The sequence below is a fragment of the Lutra lutra genome, chromosome 3, assembly GCF_902655055.1.
Source record: "Lutra lutra chromosome 3, mLutLut1.2, whole genome shotgun sequence".
Taxonomy (NCBI): domain Eukaryota; kingdom Metazoa; phylum Chordata; class Mammalia; order Carnivora; family Mustelidae; genus Lutra; species Lutra lutra.
The window spans coordinates 125,304,339-125,326,634 of record NC_062280.1 but is presented as its reverse complement, the minus strand read 5'-3'; the positions used below and the strand labels follow the sequence as shown (position 1 = coordinate 125,326,634).

The 22,296-nt window shown below is 52.1% G+C and overlaps 1 protein-coding gene across 2 annotated transcripts; it reads left to right on the top strand.

Moving 5' to 3' along the window:
* Positions 1-4,846: 4,846 nt before the first annotated feature.
* On the top strand, positions 4,847-12,362 carry CDX2 (caudal type homeobox 2). Of its 2 annotated transcripts, none has more exons than XM_047723011.1 (3): positions 4,847-5,691; positions 9,601-9,742; positions 11,353-12,362. In XM_047723011.1, the coding sequence occupies exons 1-3, from the start codon at positions 5,151-5,153 to the stop codon at positions 11,501-11,503; spliced, it is 834 nt and encodes a 277-aa protein (XP_047578967.1). In that variant the 5' UTR covers positions 4,847-5,150; the 3' UTR covers positions 11,504-12,362. The 2 variants fall into 2 exon arrangements, with proteins under 2 accessions (XP_047578967.1, XP_047578966.1); XM_047723010.1 differs by having other exon boundaries at positions 4,849-5,691; positions 9,601-9,746.
* Positions 12,363-22,296: the final 9,934 nt, after the last annotated feature.

Sequence of the window (22,296 nt, the reverse complement as noted above, 5' to 3'; positions counted from 1 at the left end):
GCCTCGGATTTCTCCCCTATAAAGTGGAAGTGCGGCACAAACAGTAAGTCCCCTGTCTCCCCTCCTGGGTGAGTAGCTTCCCAGTGACTCAAGGAGCGCTGAACCTTATCTGAGCCCCTTCCCTCAGCCTCATAAAGACTACTGTGTAGGGTTTCCTCGGAACATATTTTCATATGATAAGCAAAGGTCACTCTAGGCACAGACGTTGTGAGTGAACAAATGGTAACTGAAGGCCTTCCACGTCAAGACCAAGTGATAACGTTTAGCTGCTGCTGGCCCAGGAGCCCGATTCTCCTCAGCATCAAGGGTTTTTCTCCTGGGGTGAGACCCCAAGGCCCTCCCTTGAGGGACTTTAAATCATTCTCAGTGCTCTTCCGTCACACGGAACGAGAATGGGTTATACAATAACTCTACACTGACCATAGACTTTAATTTCGGAAGAAAGAATGAAAACAGGCCACCATCACCTATTTTCATGATATTCACCCAATGAGCAAAACTGGATTTCTATACCCAAATATCACCCTCTCCCTTGAGACTCTTTCTTTTCCTAAATCTCCTGGCTTCAAGAATATGGATAGAAGAGCATAATGAAAACTGTAAATTCCTTGCCTTGGAATAAGAAAGCCTTGGATTCCTCTGTGAGACAAATAAGGCAGTGGATTTCCCCCATGCTCCTGCCCCCTCTCCCTGAGTGGTAAAACTCTAGTCCACTAAAGACCTCCCACAAATTCAGGAACTTTTCCTCAGGTAGAAAAGCCCAGACACTCAGTTTGCCGCAGAGGGTGGGTGGGGGAACATTCTCGACTCTGAGGGGGGCAAGGGACATCTGCTCTTGTGAGGGAAGCCTGGGCAGCTGTGGACAGCTGCGGCCCTCCCTGTTGTTCAGACCGAACACGTTGGGGATCCATTGTGGCCTGATGGGGCTGAGCGGGCAATGGACTCTGGGGACGCCCCACAGAAAGGACACTGCCATCGATTTCCTTCCCAGAGATATTAGCTGAGTGGGCCGTGGCAGGGGAGGGGGTGTTGCGGTCAAACCACCCATTATTGAGCCTTTCTTTGTGCAGGGGGGTTGCCAATTGGGTGCAATGGCTGAAGAACTCCTTAAACACCAAATTAAGTAGAGATCTCCTCAGCAATGTATATTGCCAAGCTGACCAATTGTATCAAACCACATTCTCTTCTTTCCCACTCTTCCTTAATTATGCCGGGAATCCAGGTCAGTGCAGGGTGAGGGTTTCCTGTGCGGAGGGGGAGAGGGAGAACAGAAATGTTGCACTATTTGGATAATTCCCTTGATCTGAACGGGATTCCAAAAGCAGACCAGCACGCTAAGGTGGGCAGAGATGGCCTGCCCTATCCACGTTACAAGGATCACAGGTGCCCCAGTATTCAGGAGCTACAAATATAGGGGAAAGGAGGGTCCCCCAAGCTGGAGCAAACACTGGGGACCTTTGAGCAGGGAGAGAGTCCTGTCAATGATCTGTGGATTCAAGGAGTGTCCCATCTGCCTAGAGGAGCAGCCCGCCCCTTCCTGTGCCTCACGCTCCCCCACCCCAGCCCGGTGCCCCTGCCCTTGCCACCAACCAGAATCCTGGAAGCCCTGACCCTCTCCAAGGAATGTTGAATGGCCTTTACAATGTTAGCAACAAAGAGACGTCCCTTTGATAACCGAGTTGTGGCTGCCCTGTAGTATTCCTGATGCTTTATTTACCTGGGTCTCTTTCTTCCGACCCTCTCCTACCCTTACAAGCTTGCTTTAGCTCTGGTTCCATGGGGTCACATTCTGCCTCAGGCCAACTCCAGCCTCTAGCTTACCACCAGTGCCTCCTCCAGAGCGATCTGCTGAAGGCTTCTCTGCTGGGGCAGCTAGTTGGAGACCAGAGGTACTGGCTGGAAAGGAACCTTGAGCAGAGAAGTTGGGGACGACTATCCCAGGCAGTTCTCAGCTCAGGCCACATGGTTCTAAGAAAGCTGCCAAGTACCTTGGGTCCAGGACTGAAAAAGCTCTCCCCTGGGGCTTTGTGCAGGTGATGCCAACATCCTCCCAGGGCCCGCATCTGCACCCAAAGGCTGGCAGAGTCCCATCTAGAGCAGGCCTCCAGAGGGTAGGCACCTGACAAAGACCCACCAGAGGCTAAGCCATCATGACAAAAAGACACATGCAAGCTTCCTTATCAGCAGCCAGCCACCTTCCAAGGCTCTCTGACTGCTCCTGCTGCCCTACCTCTCGGGGGCCCACATGGGCCTCTTGGTTGAGAGAGCAGCTGGATGTGAAGGGACATTTCCAATCTGAGGAGCTTGTCCAAGGACATCAGTAGAGGCTCCTTTCCCTCACCAAACAGCCTAGATCCAGGACCTTGGGGGCAGGGGTGGGGAGGGGTGGGGGGTACAAGCTACTGCCTGCAGGCCCATTTTCCATGAAGAAAACCAATTGTTTTTTCACCATGATTTCTTTTCTCCAGCACTTGCAACCCAAATGAGCCTCAGATTTACCTGTGGTCCAGCCAGCACTGGGGCCCGGCGTGACCCCTGGGGCCAGAGCAACCCCGGCTGCTCCCAAAGCATTTGGGCGGGCAGGCCAGAATCCTTTCTCGGGGGCAGAGCACAGAGACACAGCTGGAAAACCGGGACAATTAGCCAGCGGCCGGCAGCCGAGCCATAAAAACGCAGGAAGTGGCCACTGCAGGGCGGAGGGAATGGCTGTCCCCAATAAAGTGATTGTTCCAAAGAATGCCCACATTCCGAAGACACAGGCTTGAGCCTGGGCCTCGGCTTCCAGAGCTCCAGGCTGGGGAGGGGGTTGTGGGGGACAGAAAGAGGAATTGTGTCTCCAGGAAGGGGAGGGAGATGTTTGGTAGATCAAAAGTCTGCAATGCCCACCATGTAACCTCCCACATTCTCAGCCCATTCTCATCAGGATTACAGACTCCCCCTTTCTCCCCCTGTCCCCCAGCTCAATGATTTGGGTTCTGTAATGTATTTATACATATACATATATACATATGTATAATATGCGATGTATTTCCTATTTTACTTCTTGAGAGGTCCAGTGACACTCAATTGTCTGGTCCAGGTGGGAAGGTCCACATGGAGAACCTGCTCCTGGCTCCCACCTCTTGAGTGCTCAGCTCTCTGACCCTCCACTGAGCCCTGATTTTTAATCATCCTCCTTAGGGAAGACAAAGGCCTGATGGGACCAGCAAGCAGGAGATCCCACAGGCCTGGGCTAGTTCACATCCTCGGGCCTGGCCTCTCTCCAGTCTGCAGCTTTGGTGGGTGTCATCTGTAAAAAAGGAGAGGCCAACACCAGCTTTGTTCCCCATCTCGGGAGACGTGAGGATCGAGGGAGATAAAGAGCGCTGGAAGAAGGGCTCCAGAGATGAGAAGGTGAAGTGACAAATACCAGAGAGCGCTTCACAATGAGAACCGACAAGTGCAGCTCTGGAGATGAGCTGGTTTCGAGAGCCGTTCAAGGCCACCCAGAGGTCTTGCCCAGGCCGCGGACTCGGCCGCTGCGATCCTCAGATCCTAGTCTGGCAGCGCTGGCTGGGCCTGGAGAGAAGGGCTGGAAGACTACCGCGGGTTCACTCCCTGCGGCGGCTGAACCCAGATGGGCGCGTGCGCAAGACGGATCTCAGCGCTCTTGCGCTCCCGTTGGGGCAGTTCCCGATCCAGGCCGCGCAACACAGGTCCCCACAGGGGCCACCGAGCTCCGGGCCCCTTGACACAGTGCTTCAAAACCAAGGAGGAGACTTTCTCAACTCCTCCCTACTCGGAGTTGTTCAGAAGCAATCATTAGGAACAGCCTGGGTTCCCTTCCCATCTCCTGGAGATGAAAGACAATTTTCCTCCTATACTGTTTTACTTTGTAAAGCAGAAAGTTTTTTTTTAAGACAAAGGTGTGATTATATGACATATACCTAGGGTACACATTCTGGCTCTTTTTTTCTTGATTTTTAGCCGCTGATTTCAGTAAAATAAACATGTACCTGTAGGTTCGCTGAATCTTCACAGACAACATGCTGTGTCACCAACACCCTGCTCAGGAACCCAGAACTTTCCCAGCACTCTAGCGACCCCATTTTGCGCCCCCCCCATTACTGCCTTCCACTAGTCTGACTTTTACCACAGGCTCCTTGGTTGGACTGTTTTGAATATAAATGCTTGAATATAAATGCTTTTTAAAAAAACTAATTGCCTTAATTTAACTTAAATCCCAAATGTGAGATGAACTCGGAGATGCAGCCTGAAGCTAGGGTCATAATTTATGTCCTGCGAGAGGCAGCAGTTTCCATGGGGGAAGAGAATAACCGATTAGCAGTGACAGTTGTTTGGGGCGCGGAGTCCTGGCCAGGAGCTCAGGGAGGACAGGAACTGGCCCATCTCTTAGGGCTTAGCTCGTCTTCTCCCGGGTTGGTCAAAAACGTTGTCATCAAAGTAATGGTTCCCTTTTCTTTTCTCTTTGGTATAAAAGGAGCTAGTGATGCGCCCCCACCCCCGCTTCCACCCCGCAAATGCATACACGCTACTACTCAGTCTCCAAGCCCAGATTCCCACCAAGATAGCTCCCCCCCCCTCCTTTTGCAAGTCTCTTGATTTCATTCTTTGAACCTGTGATTGGAGGTTAAAGTGCACCAGGTTGGAAGGAGGAAGCTCTTAACAATAAAGGTTTGAATATTTAGCTGTGGTCGGGTCTCTGGAGCTCCCCCCTCCCCTTATCTTTTAAAATGCAAATCGTGTTTCGGGGGGTTGTGCGCAGGGTGCGCGCTGCGCCTCGACGTCTCCAGCCATTGGTGTCTGTGTCATTACTAATAGAGTCTTGTAAACACTCGTTAATCACGAAAGGCCGCCGGCCTGGGGCTCCGCACTCCAGCCTGTGGCGGGTCTTCCCCGCCTCTGCAGCCCAGTGGGAAGGAGGTGGGAGGAAAGAAGGAAGAAAGGGAGGAGGGAGGACGCAGGCCAGAGGGAGGGACCGCCTCAGAGGAAGAAGCGCCGCGAGGAGCCAGCGGAGCTCCGCGGGCTGGGGCGCAGCCGGCCGCCCTTCTCCGCACCCCGCCTCGCCCCTTCCCCTTCGCGCCCTCCGGCAGCGTCCTGCGTCGGTCCCCAGGCAGCATGGTGAGGTCTGCTGTCGGGCCCTCGCCACCATGTACGTGAGCTACCTCCTGGACAAGGACGTGAGCATGTACCCCAGCTCCGTGCGCCACTCTGGCGGCCTCAACCTGGCCCCGCAGAACTTCGTCAGTCCCCCGCAGTACCCGGACTACGGCGGTTACCATGTGGCGGCTGCGGCCGCCGCGGCCGCGAACTTGGACAGCGCGCAGTCCCCGGGGCCGTCCTGGCCCACCGCCTACGGGGCCCCGCTCCGAGAGGACTGGAACGGCTACGCTCCGGGGGGCGCCGCGGCCGCAGCCAACGCCGTCGCCCACGGCCTCAACGGGGGCTCCCCGGCCGCTGCCATGGGCTACAGCAGCCCCGCCGACTACCACCCGCACCACCACCCGCACCACCACCCGCACCACCCGGCCGCCGCGCCTTCCTGCGCCTCGGGGTTGCTGCAGACACTCAATCCCGGCCCTCCTGGGCCCACAGCTACCGCCGCCGCCGAGCAGCTGTCCCCCGGCGGCCAGCGGCGGAACCTGTGCGAGTGGATGCGGAAGCCTGCGCAGCCGTCCCTCGGAAGCCAAGGTAGGCGGTGGCGGCGCCCGGCAGGAGGTGGCTGCTGGGCTGGCCGCGTGTCCAGGGCGGACCGAGGCGTCCAGAGCTGTCTAGGGGCTCCGCGCCCCGAAGGCCGGGGCGGGAGACTAATTCAGGGGGCCTCGACTGCGGGGCTTCTCTACTGTGCCTGGGCTGGCAGGGGGTGGGGGCGGGAGTGGATATTTTGGTCTCCCAGCCCGTATTGGGTTTAGCGCAGGAGAACCTTCCTCCCTCCAGCGGTCCTTCATTCCTACCATCCCAACGCTCTGGGGACGCTCCCAGGAATGTCGGCGGGAGCAGGCGGTGCAGGAGCGCGTCCTCCTCCACTTGCCACCGCGAGCACCGGGTGCGCGGCTTGGAGCCTCGGGGGAAAGGGAGCCCTGCACTCCATCGGCCGGGCTTTAGAGCATTTCTTTCCACGCCACGGAGCCACTCAAGAAGAATGGTGGCCCCGGGGGACCAGGAGGGCTGCGAGGCTGTGCTCGGGACGAGGTTCGACCATTCGGGCCAATTCAAGGGATCTCAAGAGCTAGGGCGAGTAGGAAGACGTGGGGCAAAGCTGCATTTGCAGCAAAGGCCCCAGGAACTAAGGGGAAAGGAGGGCGTCCCCTCATTGAACCTTTGATTTGCGAAGATTCAGAAGCTGGGGGGCTAGGATTAAGAAGTCATGGGAGTCCTCCTGTGTCTGCGGAAGCGGGGGAGGAATCCTTGGTGAGGATTCAGCTTCTGCTCCAGACAGGGATCATTTCTCCCCACCCTTCCTTTCCAGGGTTGTGGGGTGGGAGGAGGTGTATGTGTACGTGTGTTCACATGCGCCTGTGTTCAAGAAGCTTACTCAGGAGATGTCCCTGCAGACGTCCTAGGTTTGCCCGATTGTGGGGGCTCATTAGTTCCGGGTCTGCCCCTTCTGGTATTGGGATGTGTGTCAAAGTGGGAAGGAAGTGCGAATAGGTGTGGTGGGAGAGAGTCCTGTTGGCGTCTCTTTGCACTCCTTGAAGTCTTCCTAGCCCTCTGCACTTCCGCTTCTTTCTCTTTCCTTCTTTCTGGCCCAGCCTTGTCCTCTTGCAGGTTATGGCCACTTTGCAGAGGTTTATAGCCAATTACTGCCGTATAAATCAGAGAAGTCGTTGGGGGCTGTCTCTGGGCATCGGTATTTGCGTCACTGGGCACATGCCGGGTGGGAAATGCGGCCGCCCACGGAGAAGGCCACAGGGCCAGCCTCAAAGCCTCGGCTAGGTCCCTTCCCCAAGAGGAGGTGCCCTCGTCTGAACCGTGCGCCGTCTCGGAGAAGGCTCTCTCTTACGGAGCCGGCCTGGGGCGCAACTGGCAGCCACCGGGGCCCCTAAGGGAGCCCTTTGGTTCGTCCGGGGAGAGCGGCCGCCGGCCGGGCCCGAGAGGGGGAGAGGGAGGAGAGCCGCAGGAGCCCAGGCCGCGGGGTCAGCAGATGAGAGGCCGCTGTGATGTCCCGCGCAGAGGTGGCAAGGCCGCAGTCGGCGCCGGGCGCCCTTGTGATGTTAATGTGGGGAGGCCGAGGCCCGCGGGCCAGTGCCCGACTCCTCTGCGGAGCATCATCTGTCAAGGGGCTAGGGGGCTGGTCCTCGGCCCGGCCCGCTTTGATATACACCTTCCCAGCCCTGCCATTGTCTCTTTTAGGGCCCGGAAAGAGGGTGGTGACTTTCGCAGTCAATAATGAATTCTCACAAGTCCCTCTCATCTCTCCCCTCCTCCAGCCCCCTCCTTGGTTCCCAGGGGGTGCGGGGCGCCTCCAAGGCCCTTGGGGCGCGAGCCGCAGAGCCCACAGGGTTCCGGGTCACCGCGCTCCCGGCGCATCCCGGATACTGAAAGGGGAGCACTGGAACAAGAGCCGATCCCAAGCACCCCAAGGCGAACACCGCTGCTGAGATGTTCAGCTCGGAGAACGTTTTCTGCGCCCTGCTCCCAAGTCCCGGGGGTGCCCTTTAGGCTCCAACCCCGGCTGCAGTTTCTCCAATCCCGCCTGATACTCCCTGCGTGACCTCGTCCGACTCTAAGTTTCCTCATCTGTAAAATGGGGCGACTACCGCTGGCAGCCTCGAGTGGGTTTGAGGCGGCAACGCGTGTAAACGCGCCCTCCACTCGGAAAGCTCTCAGAACGTGTTAGTTCCCTTTACTTTCTTAGCAGCCGCGGGGTCGGGGCCGCTGCGCCATTCAAATGCGCCTGCCGGGCCGTGTTTATGTTAATGCGCCTGGCGGGGAGGGGGATGAAAGCCGGGACCGCCATTTGCTCAGTAGTGGTAATTCAAACAGAATGCGGTTGTTATTAAGGCATTGAAAGGGCTTTTCTTTGATAAGATCGCCTTGTCCTGCATTGTTTGCGACTGTGTTCCCCTTTCAGCGGCTCGGGGTAGCTCCCTCTGATCAGGCCTGTATCTTCCCAGGGCGCTTTTGTTGTGGTTTGCAAAGGGTTTTTACCTGAACAAAGTAGGCCTGCGGGGCATTAAACACCTCCAAGAAACTCCCAGACCCTTTAGATCTTCCTGGAGGACTGGGCACCCGGCGACTGAACCTGTCGGGCTGCAGAAAGACCTGAACCTGGGGCCAACGAGGAGGGAAGAGCTCCCGGCCGGAGCTGCGGGCCCTACCAGCGACTGACCCAGGACAGACCCGGTGCAGACGCCAGGCTCGGGCCTGCTCCAATCGCGACGGCACTATTTGTCAAGGCCCTTCAGTGAAACAATCAATCTGAGGTTTAATATGTTGACTCAATCCAATGAGCATAGATCACTGGTCTGGATAGCTCTGGCAGAGTTTGTAGCAGAAATAAATGGGGGATTGAAAAAGAAAAAGTGCCAAATGTCAAACCAGGTTCAGCCAGGTATACAGTGTTCACCGGAGCTGGGGGGAGGGTTTTCTGCTTGCCAAACCCCAGCTCAGAATTCCACCAGATGGGCCTAGTGTGCCTGGGAGAAGTTTCTGGTGACTTGAGAGAAACTGTCAGCTCCTGCACACCTCCCCCTCTTTCCGCTTCTTCTTTTAAAGATTTTATTTCTTTATTTGACAGAGAGAGACACAGCGTAAGAGGGAACACAAGCAGGAGTAGGTGGAGAGGGAGAAGCAGGCTCTCTGCTGAGCAGGGAGCCTGATGTGGGGCTCTATCCCAGGACCCTGGGATCACGACCTGAGCTGAAAGTAGCCACTTAAGTACTGAGGCACCCAGGCACTCCTCTTTCCACTTTTAATAAAGCGAACAGAAAGTAACATTGCCACCAGCATATACCCACACCCCCAGCTGTTTTCAGGGTGGGCTTCCATCTCCTGCATGCCTGAAAATCTGAATACTCCCAGGACTCTGGAGATTCCATCCTGTCCCCTTTGCCTTTGGGCCTAGCCTGCTCCAGTACTGTATTTGGTTTACCAGAAGGGTGGTTGGGTTCTGTTATCGTGTGTGAATGAGGTTTTAGTTTTTCTTCATTTTTAAAAACCACTTAACCTCGGGGTGCCTGGGTGGCTCAGTGGGTTAAAGCCTCTGCCTTCGGCTCAGGTCATGATCTCAGGGTCCTGGGATCGGCCCCGCATCAGGCTCTCTGCTCAGCAGGGAGCTTGTTTCCCCCTTTCCCTCTGCCTGCCTCTCTGCCTACTTGTGATCTGTCTCTGTCAAAGAAATAAATAAAATCTTAAAAAAAAACTATAAAAAAACCCCCCACTTAACCTCAAGGTTAGTTTAGTTGTCTTGGATAGGCTCGCACCCACCCCTCAGGACCCCCTGGGGGGTCTTGTCAGGCCCGGCAGGAATCAGCCAAACCCTGGCCCCCTGGGGTGGTGGAGGAAGAGAAATGGCCCTTGGGTTAGGGAGGTTTGTCATTACCCATGACTGATGGGCCGCTTTGCAGTTCTCAGCCCTAACTTCTCCTTCCTCTTCAGTGAAAACCAGGACGAAAGACAAATACCGAGTGGTGTACACGGATCACCAGCGGCTGGAGCTGGAGAAGGAGTTTCACTACAGTCGTTACATCACCATCCGGAGGAAAGCCGAGCTGGCTGCCACACTAGGGCTCTCCGAGAGGCAGGTGGGAACCGTTTTGCTCCCTCCAGGGCCTGGTCCCTGGCGGCGGGTTGGGGGGTAGGGGCAGGGGGTTCCTCAGGAAGAGTTAGAAGCCGGGCCCCAGAATCTACCTAGTTCTGTGAGCAGATTAAAGCGGGAGGATAGAGGGGCGCCGGCTGGCTCAGAGCATGCAGCTCTCCATCTCCCGGTTGTTGAGTTCAAGCCCCACAGTGGGTGTAGAGCTTACTTTAAATAAGTAAGTAGGGGCTCCTGGGTGGCTCAGTTATTGACCGTCTGCCTTTGGCCCTAATCCCAGGGAGTCCGCTTCTCCCTCTCCTGCTCCCCCTGCTTGTGTTCCCTCTCTCACTGTATCTCTGTCAAATAATAAATAAAATCTTTTAAAAAATAAGTAAGTAAGTAGGTAAGTAAGTAAATAAATAAATCAGGAAGATAGAGAGTATTTCTTTCCAAATGCTTTTAGAAAAGGTTCCTTCCGCCTCTAGTTGTCTTTTTTGGATGTTGATTCTTTTTTTCCTATTTTCCGGGACCCAGAAGGTGCAAGAAAAAAAAAATATGAGTAGTAGTTTAATCCGGAGTTCTATTTTGGTGAAAGAAGACTTAAAGACCTTTTTTCTTTGTGCCCAATACCATACCTGGGGAAAAATTAATATAATACCCCAATCCCAGGGCTCCTGGGTGGCTCAGTAGGTTCAGCCTCTGCCTTTGGCTCAGATCATGATCTTAGGGTCCTGGGATGGAGCCCCGAATCAGGCTCTCTGCTCAGCAGGGAGCCTGCTTCCTCCTCTCTCTCTGCCTGCCTCTCTGCCTGCTTGTGATCTCTCTGTCAAATAAATAAATAAAATCTTTAAAAAAAAAAAGGCCCATGAAAACTAGAGTGAGGCTTGACTCACGAACACTCTATATGGTCTAGAAAAAGGCGGAATCCACTGCTGTGAAGCTGCACACTGAATCTCGTTCTCAGGGGGTGCCTGGGTGGCACAGTCAGTTAAGCATCTCAGGTTGTGGTTGTGTGATCCAGCCCCATGTGGGGCTCTGCAACCTGCATGGAGTCTACTTGGGACTGTCTCCCCGGCTCCTTTTGCCCCTCCCCCCACGCACTCACATTTTTTCTCTCTCTCTCAAATAAATGGACAAATCTCTCTCTCTCTCTCTCTCTCTCTCAAATCTCATTCTCAGCTTTAAGGTGAGGAATACTACATTCCAGTTTAATTTTGAGAGGCCAAAGGCTGGCATTTTGAACTATATCTATGCTGGTCTTCTCTTGCTTGTTGTGGAAAATCCTCTGCAGTTTCTGTTTTCCTTGGTTCTGAGACTCTGAACTCTTCCAGTAAAGCTGTAGATAAAGGCTGCTTTGGAACAAAACGTGGTGAGCAAGGATGGAGGAAGGCTCTTCTCTCCTGAGGCTGTACTGGGCTCGGGAAGGGCTCCAGCGCTGTGCGGTCCCGAGCTCTCAGATGAAAGGCTGGGAGAAGGTCTGGGGGTCCCTGAGTTCAAGAGGGCCCTTCTTTAGCTGGAGAGGGAGATACGGCAGCTGGGGCTGAGGACCAGTTCCTTACCCCCTCCATCGGCTCGTTCATCACTCTCTGTTTTTCTCCATCTTCCATTTCTAGGTTAAAATTTGGTTTCAGAACCGCAGAGCCAAGGAAAGGAAAATCAACAAGAAGAAGTTGCAGCAGCAGCAGCAGCAGCAGCAGCAGCCACCGCCCCCGCAAGGCCCACCGCCTGCCCCACAGCCGCCCCAGCCGCAGCCAGGCCCTCTGAGAAGCGTCCCGGAGCCCCTGAGTCCTGTGTCTGCTCTGCAAGGCTCGGTGCCTGGCTCCGTCCCTGGGGTTCTGGGGCCAGCAGCAGGGGTGTTAAACCCCACTGTCACCCAGTGACCTCCAGTGGCCTGCAGCAGCAGAGCAATTCCGGGCTGAGCCACGAGGAGCATAGACTCTGCTAGAATCCTCAGGAGAGACCCCCTTCCCTCCTAACCACAAATGTGCACCAACTTACCTAGCTCTCAGAGGAAGAATGGGGGCCGGGAATAAGGACAAGTGGGGTTGGAGGCCTCCAGGAAGACATTCTCCCAGATTTGGACTTCTGCTGGTCTTTCTGCCAGCGAGGAGATGGGATATGACTACCGGGGCTTCATTTAGTACTGGCAGAAGCCTGGTCTGGACTGACTAAACAGACAGGCTGTCAGCCCCCACCTCCGCAGATCTTGGCCTCCAAAATCTGCGGACACACCTCTGATTGAAGCCGAGGGAAGAGAGGAACTCAGGGGGAACGCCAGCGCTTGCAGCCAAGATGGCTACTGCCTACTCCCAGCCATTCAAGGGCCAGCTGGTCCCTCCTGCCTCAAGGGCAGGCAAGCTTTAACTGCAAAAGTCAGAGGCAGCTAAGATAGAAACCTGGACCTACCAAAGACTGCAGAACCCCCAGGTCTTTGTCTTTCTTCTCTTCCCTTCCCAGACCAGGAAAGGCTTGAGTGGTGTATGTGCTGCTGTATGGTGTGAGGGGCGTGGTTATGGGGCTCCAGGCCTGACAAGAGGGCCCGGGACAGGGCCTTGTTTAGAAAGCCTGTCACCAGAGCTTCTCTGGGCTGAATGTATGTCAGTGCTATAAATGCCAGAGCCAACCTGGACTTCCTGTCATTTTCACAATCTTGGGGCTGATGAAAAAGGGGAGTTTTTGTTGTTGTTGCTGCTGTTTGGGTTGTTGGTCTGTGTAACATCCAAGCCAGCATTTAAAAAGCCTTCTGATTCCATGGGGGAGAGAAGTGATACAGTGAAGGGAAGTGGGGGTTATTTGAACACAGTTGAATTTTTTCGAAAAAGAAAAAAAGAGAGAGAGAGAGAGAGATAAATGAGCTTTCCAGATTTCAGAGTCTGTATTTATCATCTCTCAGATTTTTTCTGGAATTATTATTATTATTTTTTAAGATATGAAATGTCTACTTGCGAGCTAGTATTAGAAAAACCAGGGAGGGGGTGGAGAAGGTTATCTGGATAAACTCATTTTACCCCAGAGCGTCAGAAGCCTGAGGGAGCAGGTTCTAAGACCTTCCCTGCCCCCAAGCCTGAGCCCAACCTTGGATTGTGGAATGTGTGGTTCTCCTGGGGTGGCTTTGGGCTAAATGTACATCTGAATGGTCAGCTGCTTCCAAGCTGTGGAGAATTATGGGGGTGGTGGTGGTGGTGAGAGAGTCCCCTCCTGACATCTCATCAAATGCACATTGATGCGGTTGCAGACATCCCCTTCCTCAGTGATTCCCTTCACCCGAGGGATGTCCCACAATCCAGCTAGTTAAACAGAAGCATTTAGTAAAAGTGTTGTGTTTTCTGCTCTCTTAAGGTAACATTTCCAGGAATATAGTCTTCTGTGAATCAACTGGGCATTTCTACGAGCCCTTGTCGGTCTCCACTCCTTGCCGTGTGTTGCGAAACTGCCTCCCTTGCTCCACACCCACACCCCCTTCCCGCACTCCGCAAAGAATTCAAGACCTATTATAAGGAGACCGTTTTAGTGGTAGTTGCTTGTTATCTAGCCGATCCACTGGCACCGCGCTGCTGCCCTTGAGGTTTTGGGTCCTGGAAGCCGCCGAGCTGGGCGCTCTGGCAGGCAGGGCGTGGGGAAAGGGCTCTGCTCTCCGTGTCGGTCTTCCCTCAAGCACCTTCGAGCCCTAATCACTGCCCCAGCAGAAGCAGGAGGTGGCCCCGAGGGCTCGGGAGGAAGAGCAAAGCAGCCAGACCTAAATAGCGCCTGCAGCATGTCCCCGGCTCTGCGGCCCTTCCAGGTGGCATTCCGCTCCGGGATTGAGAAAGGGGCCCTGGTGGCCGGGCCCGCGGGCGCCCGGCTCAGAACTGGATGGAGAGTCCCTGGCCCGCCCCTCGGGCTGGGGAGTCCGCCGAGCTGGGGGTGGCGTTCCAAGCCCGGTTATCCGCCCCCCCCCGCCCCCACCCCCCGCGACCGGTCCCGGGTCTCTGTGCCTCCTGGGGAGTCCCGGCGCTGGGAGGAGAGCGAGGACCCGCACCCGGCCGCGCCCACACGTCCGCCCCTAGCTGCCGCCGCGGTTGCTATGCGTTGCTGTGAAACGCCTGTCAATAAACCCTGTTTGGACAGTGAAGCGAGAGCACAAGGGTTGTTTGCTTAGTGGTTAGAGGTTCAAAAGTCAGCATTGTCCCGCTGCAAGCGATTACAAGTTCTTCCCCTCGCCGGGTCCAGCCCCCTCGCACTGACGCCCGCCGCCGGCCCGCGCCCCGCGCATCCGGGGCGAGGAGGGGCGCTCGGCTTCTCTCTGAAATGCAGGTCCGGGGCTGCGAGCTGCCCGCTGGTCTCCTGGGTCGCGGAGGGGGCGAGCAAAGAGGGTCCCCAGGGGCAAGCGAGGCCACCGCGCTTGGGACGCCGAGACTCGCCGCTGGAGCAAACCCGAGGCAACACCGGGACTCGGCGCGAGTGGGGCGCCGGAGGAGGCGTAGGAAGGTCGGCGCTGGGACGCCCTGGTGTATTTTTGACAGGGTGACTTCGCTGTTCCCAGGGCCTCCAGCTCCGGCACAGGGATCCCTACGCCTCTCTCCCAATCCTTGGCCCTGGGGCGCCCGCCCGGATCTCCGGCCGCCAGGGGGCGCGCGCGCTACGGGAAGAGCGGGGTCTGAGCCCGCGCTCCTCTCCGACCCTGGAGCGGACCGGAAAGGGACTCAGTTCTGACCCAGCTGCAAGGTTGCACGCTCTAGCAGCCTTCCCACCGCTGCCGCTCCCGAGCTGGGGCGCGGCGAGATTTCTCCACTGTGGTCGTGGGCCTGCTGAAACGAAGGTCAGACTAAGTCAGGCGCAGGAGATTCTTGGATCCGTTGAGTGTTTAAGAAAAACAGATTAGGGTGAGGGAAGCTATTCGCCATTCTAAAAGGGCCTTCTTGCACGAGATGTTTTTTAAAAATTACAGGACTGTGGGTAAGATATGAATATATAGGAAGACTGTGAACTTAGGATAAATATGGGGAAGAATGTACCCGTGTTGTGGAACTCATGTCAAGAAAGACATATAAATGGAGGCCTGGCTGGCTCAGTTCGCAAAGCGTTCTACTCTTGATCTCAGGGTCGTGAGTTCAAACCCGGTGTTGGGCGCGGTTAAGATAAAAAAAATATTTAAAAAGGCGTGTGTGTGTGTGCGTGTGTGTGTGTGTGTGTGTGTGTTAAGGCATATGTGGATAGAAGACAGCCTGAGTCTTTTTTCTTCTGTAAACAGTTCATGGCTTTATCATATTCATCTAATAAAGTTAGCAAGATGGGCTGCTAATGAGAGCAATGAAAGTTTCAACGAACCTCACTCCTTTCTGATAATATCTGTAAGGGGCCTACATCAGTCAAGAAAACTAATCTTAAATAGAAATCTTAGTATATAAACAGCAGTATTCTTTTTTTTTAAAAAAAGATTTTATTTATTTATTTGACAGAGAGAAATCACAAGTAAGCAGAGAGGCAGGCAGAGAGAGAGGAGGAAGCAGGCTCCCTGCTGAGCAGAAAGCCCGATGTGGGGCTCGAACCCAGGACCTGGGATCATGACCTGAGCCGAAGGCAGCGGCTTAACCCACTGAGCCACCCAGGCGCCCCCAGCAGTATTCTTGCTGTTGTTATTCACAGCCCCTCGGGAAAAAATAAGAGAAGACAACAAGCAGAAGTAAAGAAACTTCGGTTACATGGGGTGCCTGGCTGCTTTAGTCTGTAGAGCAAGCAACTCTTGATCTGGGAGTGGTGAGTACAAGCCCCAAGTTGGGCTTATTTAAAAAAAAAAAAATCTGAAAAAAAAATCTGTAGACTATTCAAGGAGCATTATTTGCACTTTGTTTTAGAGACAGGCTGCAATTTACTGGTTTAATGACCTTGAGGAGAGCCCTACCACCAGCAGGGGAATTGAATAAGGTAAAGTAAGGGAATGGAATTTACAACATACACTTAGGATTAATCCCCAATGGTGACAAGACCTATTGCTGCTTTTTTTTTTTTTTAAGATTTTATTTATTTGACAGAGACCACAAGTAGGCAGAGAGGCAGACAGAGAGAAAGGGGGAAGCAGGCTCCCTGCTGAGCAGAGAACCCCATGTGGGGCTCAATCCCAGGACCCTGAGATCATGACCTGAGGCTTAACTCACTGAGCCACCCAGGTGCCCCCCTACTGCTGCTTTTGATCATGAACCATGTTTTGCAAAGTGTGCGAGAATCTTTACAAAGAGACCTTGAGCCAGGATAATTTCTCAAATCACCTCGCAAATTTTTCTACTTCACTGAGTTTTGCTTACTTTCCCAAGTAGCTGCCAGTCTGTTGTCCCTTGATTTCCACTGCCTAGGCATCTGCATAAAATCTCAAGTGGCAAAGCACTAACATTCCAGACATGAATATGTGTGTGTGTGTGTGTGTATGCACTGATGTGCATAGTTGACTTGCCTTTTCACCCACCATTAAAGACAGCCCCCAAACACTTGTAGGAGATTCAGATTAGTTGAGGATGTAGTTGGGAACTTTCTTATAATGATCAGGACACTTTCAATCCAAAGGAGGCAGAGAGGCAGGTACTCTAACTAGATGGCATTGAAAGTTCCTTTATTTTGAAGCAATTTCCATTCTAGCACCTCAGTGTCAATTTTCTACTCTTCAGGGAACCACCCCAAAAAGCTGCTGTGGATTTAATTCTTTAAGACCGATTCACCCCTTGAGATCATTTCAAGCGTTTTACTCTAGTCCCCACGATTTTCCCTGACATTGAAACTACAACAACAGATCTTGTGTTAAATTAATTTTGTGCTTTGGAGATAATAATGTAGATTAACTTGTAACTATTTAAAATTAACATTTATTTTCTTAAATTACACTGGGACCATACAAACTTCTAACCTCTATAATTATTTTTTTAAAAATTTAATTAACCCCAATAATTCTTACATTTAGTCTTTCTTTTTAAAAGATTTTATTTATTTATTTGACACAGAGAGAGAGAGAGACAGCTAGAGAGGGAGCACAAGCAGGGGAAGCGGGAGAGGGAGAAAGCAGGCTTCCCGCTGAGCAGGGAGCTCAATGAGGGGCTGGATCCCAGGACCCTGAAATCAGGACCTGAGCTGAAGGTAGATGCTTAATGACTGAGCCACCCAGGCGCCCCTCCTCCTCTTTTTCTATAGGTGGATGACTATAATTTTAGGAAATTTTAGGAAACCAAGCAGGCTTTATTGATAACCATGGGATTGGATTAGTGCTGCTGGGGCAAAACAACCACTAAATGCCTTATTAGCTACAAACCAGAGGGAATATATGTTTCTAATATTATTACTTTTTTGAAGACTATGAAATAATGTGTAAAAGAAAAAAAAAAAACACCAAACCTCTCAAATGCCAAATAAAGAAAGTAGAATCTTCCAGCTTCCAGCTTTCCAGCTTTCCAGTTAGATTATACTAACATTTACCTTGACATTCTTCTTGGAAGAGTCAGTCTTGGAAGAATCAATTTAGAGAGGGTGAGGGCAAGCACACAGATGACCTTTTGGCTCCTACATCTCTAGTGCCCAGATATTACATTTGTTTCAGCAACAGTTTTTCCATATTGGAATTTGTCATTAACCTCAGTGGATAGTGATAATATAACGATAAAGTTAAATGACCAGTTGATTCTTTTTTTCTGCAGGATCCTGGTGCTTCTGTGGTAGAGGACTAATCCATAAACCAGAACACAACCAGTTTTGATCCATAAAGAATTCCCTGAGATTAAATGATAACCAGTCTCTTCACACATATACATTTATATAAAAAATAATATTCAGGTCGTGTTTCGGATTTTTGTGCCCAATATTGTAGGTAAACAGAAGCCCAGGCATTTAATGCATTTTAATATTTGTGTTTTGATATCTAGGAAAGGAATTCTTTTCTAATTGTTTATGTGTTATCAGAACTTTCAAGACTGATAGTTCACTATCATAATGCTTTGTATCCTTAGTATGACAATAATTAGTTTCATACAAGTGGGAGTTGATAAATTCCTCTCCAGCCTCAGGAAAGCAAACAATGAAAAACAATGCAGGAGCTAGTCACTGTAGTACAAATACACAATGGCTTGTTGGGTGGCACTTAAATAATTTTAATTTATTGGCAATTAGTAGAATAAGTGACAAAGATTAAATACCTAAACCACACATTAGGCCTTGTTAAAAATGACCTTGGCAGCCTCTGTCTTCTACTCCCGAAAGATACTTAATGCACTGTTCTTCCACTCTGTGCATCTAATGGAATAAAAACAAACACAACAAAACTGGGCAGAACTCGATTCTATTTTCAGCCCCCCCCTCCTGTTTTCTAGGCAGAATTATGTGAGTTGTTAGAAACAAACAGAAGAATGATATAATTAAGCAAGGCTCAGAGAACAGTGACCAATAAGTAGTAACATAGATGCACGTAGGAGGAACAAAAAGAAAGACTGTGTGTCTGGAATCCACATTTGCAAAATAAAACATTTTTTTTCCTCCTCAGACCACTTTAATGAAAATAATACAAACTTCAGAATCCAAATTCTTCTGATTCTTTTCATTTGTTCCTGTTATAATTTTCATCCTAAGGATTCGACATAACCACCTGCTAGTGATGTATTGTTACACATATTAGACCCTGATTCCAAATGACATTCCTGATCATGTTCTAAGTCCACAGAAAGCCAACAGTCAACATTTATTTCTCGTTTCTAGGGTGAGAGTCTCGAAATGTACATTCAGGGTTCTGACTGCTACTCTTGGGTAGACACTCGGCCAGAACTATACAACTAAAAGGTCTGAAGCTGTTCCGTGAGTACATTTTAGATGGACTTGGTATTTCTGAATGAAGCTGGGCCCTCCTTTCGCAAATCTGAAGTCAGACCCAACCAAGAAGAAGCAAGCTATTTTCTTTGCGAGAACTTTTAGTTTCTTTACCAAACTTTTCTTTTATTCCCAGCTCCCACCTCTACCTCAGAGAAACCGTCTGGATTTGAGTCTTTGAATGTCTTAGACAGCAAAAGGGAAGAAAACTTTTCCCATGCCCAAATAGAGAAACGGTTATCCAAAAATGGGTGGGGGAAAGCACCAGTCAAGGGCTCTGGGCGCTGCCCCAGGCACCACTAGGAAAGGCCCTGAGGGCACTCGTGGTGGCGGCCTCACCCCTCCCCTGCGGGCATCAGCATCCGCTCCTGCCGCCCCGGGGTTCAGGCTCCCGGACCGTCCCCAAGGCCTCCCTCCTCCAGCTCTTCGCGCGCTTCAGGGCGCGGGGGGCGCGTCTTTCCCGCCCTCCTACTCCGCGGCGGCGGGAAGGCGGCTCTCGGGTCTGCACAGGTCAGAGCCCCCGCTCGCCCTCCCTGCGTCCCCGCCGCTGTCAGGGCCGTCCTGGGAGAGTGTCCGGCTTCCCCCGACATCCCAGGGGTGGGAGCGCAGCGTGGGCCCCGGCCGGGTGCCAGCCCGGCGGGAAGCCCAGGGGACACCTCCCGGCCGCGCCCAGCCGGCGGCCGCACCCAGCCGGCGTCCGCGCCCCTCCGGAAGTCGCGCTTCAAGACCGCCGGCACTTTCTTTTCCTTCTTTGGGACAGCTAGGTTTCAGCAGTGGCTTTGTGCTTGGAGTTCCAAGTACGGCGATTTTTCAGAGGCGCGCAGCGCTTTGAAGGGGACGCTACCGGGACCCCCGCCGGGGCTCCGAGAGCCGCTTTCCGCGGTGGAGCTGGGCGGCCCGGGCGGCGACAGCTGCGGCCAGGCGTGGGGGATGTCATTTTGGAAAGGGAGGACCGGAGTGTCTGTGTGTTCAGCGGGAGTCCGAACGTCCCCGCCCGCCGCCTACCTGTGCGTCTCCGCCTGCGTCGCGGCCGAGCTGGCGCCAAGTGCCCGGCAGGCGGCGCTGCTGCCCCGGCTGAGCTCGCGGTACAGACCCAGGAGCAGTGAAGAGCGGGGTGTGGAGCTGGGGGGCGGAGCAGGGCGGCGGGCGGCCGGCGGCTGGTAGTGCGCTGGAACCACCTCTGGAGCGGCCCTTCCCGCCCCCTGGGCTGCTCAACTGGCCAACGGCAGGGGGCACGAGGCCGGGGGTCCGTCGCCGCGGGTGTCGCCTCGAGCAGCGGGTGCAAAGTCACCTGCCCTTTTCCGCCTTTGCCGGGTGCGCTCTTGCACTTTCGCCCCCAGCTTCTTCTCTTCAACAGCCACCGAAAGTGCGGCCCTCGACCAGGGGAGAGACCCTCCCCCGTCTTCCCCTCCCCCAACCTGAGCCCGGTTGCAGCCCAGGGTTGCCCGCCGCACTCGCGGCTCATCACCGCAGGGAAAAGTCTCCCTAGTTTGACCCTCACCAGACTCTAGAGATTTCTCAGCTTCAATGATTAGTGGCGGTTTGGGGGCTGATCCTCAGCCTGAGCCCACTTTGGGACGTGTGGGGGAGGGGTGGAGGCGGAATCACTCTTAATCTCGTCTCAGCTAAATAATTTACTCGAAGTTTTCTCTTCCTGCCAATTCCCTTCCCTGCACCGCTGCCCTTGACTTCCTGCTTTGTGAAGCCCCGGGGAGAGAAAGGCCAAGTCTTAATAAAAGTTAATATTAATAGTGATGGAGGAGCCATGCCTGTGCTTCTCCAACACCTCCTGTGCCCTCCCCATCCCTCCCCAGCCCAGCCCCCTTTCTCTGGAGTTTCTTTTAGAATCGGAGATGGGACTTGCACTTTGGGGGGAATGTTTCGTAAATCCGGACGCTTGGGCCACGTTCTTTGCAAACCACATCCTCCTGCAGCTCAAGTGGCAAAGGTCGAGCGTGCACACAGTAGCTGCCCCACTGGAGCAGCGCCCGCCCGTCGCGGCTTGGGCTCTAAAGCACAGTTTAGAGATAAGCGGGCTGGAGAGTCAGCAGGTTTGACAGGGGAGATACCTGCAGGAAGGGAACCGGCAGAGCACACTAAGTGGAGGCGGGAGTGGGAGGGTGGGGAGAGCAGAATTTGCTGGTAAGGGGGAAATGTTCAACACACGCTTAAAAAAAAAAAAAGGCAACAAACCAATATCGTAAAAAGAATACCTAATAGGGTGTGGTCAGAGAATTCAAACATGCCGTCTTTCCCATAGCAAAGTCTGGTTTGGTTCAGGCTTCTCTTAATGCAAGCCAAGGTCTTGCACGAACAATTCCTTTCAATAAATTTAAACAGTGCAGAAGTAGGAAAAAATTAATTTCTCCTTCATTCGTTTAATCCCATCCCTCTGGGATACCAATATTAACACCCCGGTCCATATTATTCCAAGAACTTTCTGTGCTTACACAAATATATATTATATACCGTCTCGGACTTCCTTTTTCCTTCCTTTAAACAAAACAAAGCAAAATAAAGTCATACTTTGTGAATTGCTTTTATCATTGAATAATATACCATGGGCATTTTCCCCAGCTCATTACACGTAAAGCCAACGGATTCTTTTTAGTGATCACTGCATTTTGTAAATTTAGATATACCAGAATTTTATTCATTTATTCAACAATTTCTTTAAAAAAAGATTTTAGTTATTTATTTGACAGAACACAAGCAGGGGGAGTGGGAGAGGGAGAAGCAGGCTTTCTGCTGAGCAGGGAGCCTGATGCAAGGCTGGATTCCAGGACCCTGGGATCATGACCTGAGCTGAATGCAGACACTTAACTGACTGGGCTATCCAGGCACCCCCAAAAATCTCTCTCTCTCTCTCTCTCTTTTTAAACCTCTGTTCTTGGGCAGCTTACATTCTAGTGGGAGAGATTGAAAATATTATTTATTTATTTATTTTATTTTTATAATTTTATTATTACTGTATTTATTTAATGACTTCCCTACTGAGGGATATTCAAGTTGTTGTCAGTGTTTTGCTGTTATAAACAGTGGAAAGGTAACCATCTTTTAACATATATGTTTCTATATCTTAGTATTTTTAAAGGCTAGACTACTTAACTTGGAAATGCTAAATCAAAGAACATGCCCATTTTTTTTTTACTTTACTAAATATAGTCATTGTTTTCTGAAACGGTTTGGCAAGTCACACTACCATCACAAAGTCCCCCTTTCTCCTTAGCCTCTTTGCATTAGAGATCACCTTCCAAATATTTGTTAATCTGATATACAAAAAAAATGGTATAATTTAACTTTACATTCCATGATTCTTAAACAGGTTGAACGTATTTTCATGTGTATATTGGGCATTTGTATTTTCTGTGATTTGATTGAATTAAATTTTTTATAAAGATTTATTTATTTATTTGACAGACAGAGATCACAAGTAGGCAGAGTCAGGCAGAGGGGGGCGGGGAAGCAGGCTCCCTGCCGAGCAAAGAGCCTGATTCTGGGCTCGATTCCACGATTCCAGGACCCTGGGATCATGATCTGAGCCGAAGGCAGAGGCTTTAACCCACTGAGCCACCCAGGCGCCCCTTGAATCAATTTTTTTAAAAAATAGTAAACAGAAGGAAAAGAAATGGAGTATTTCTATGTTCCAGGCTTTGTGCTTGATTTTTTTTTTAAGATTTTATTTATCTGTTTGACAGAAAGAGAGACAGCAAAGGAGAGAGAGAGAGAGAAAGGATACAAGC

Bases quoted from the DNA above. Each gene is read 5' to 3' on its own strand.
- CDX2 (XM_047723010.1), top strand. From the start codon at position 5,151: ATGTACGTGAGCTACCTCCTGGACAAGGACGTGAGCATGTACCCCAGC. The intron at 5,692-9,600 runs GTAGGCGGTGGC...CTTCCTCTTCAG, and splicing joins GCCGTCCCTCGGAAGCCAAG to TGAAAACCAGGACGAAAGAC. The intron at 9,747-11,352 runs GTGGGAACCGTT...TTCCATTTCTAG, and splicing joins TAGGGCTCTCCGAGAGGCAG to GTTAAAATTTGGTTTCAGAA.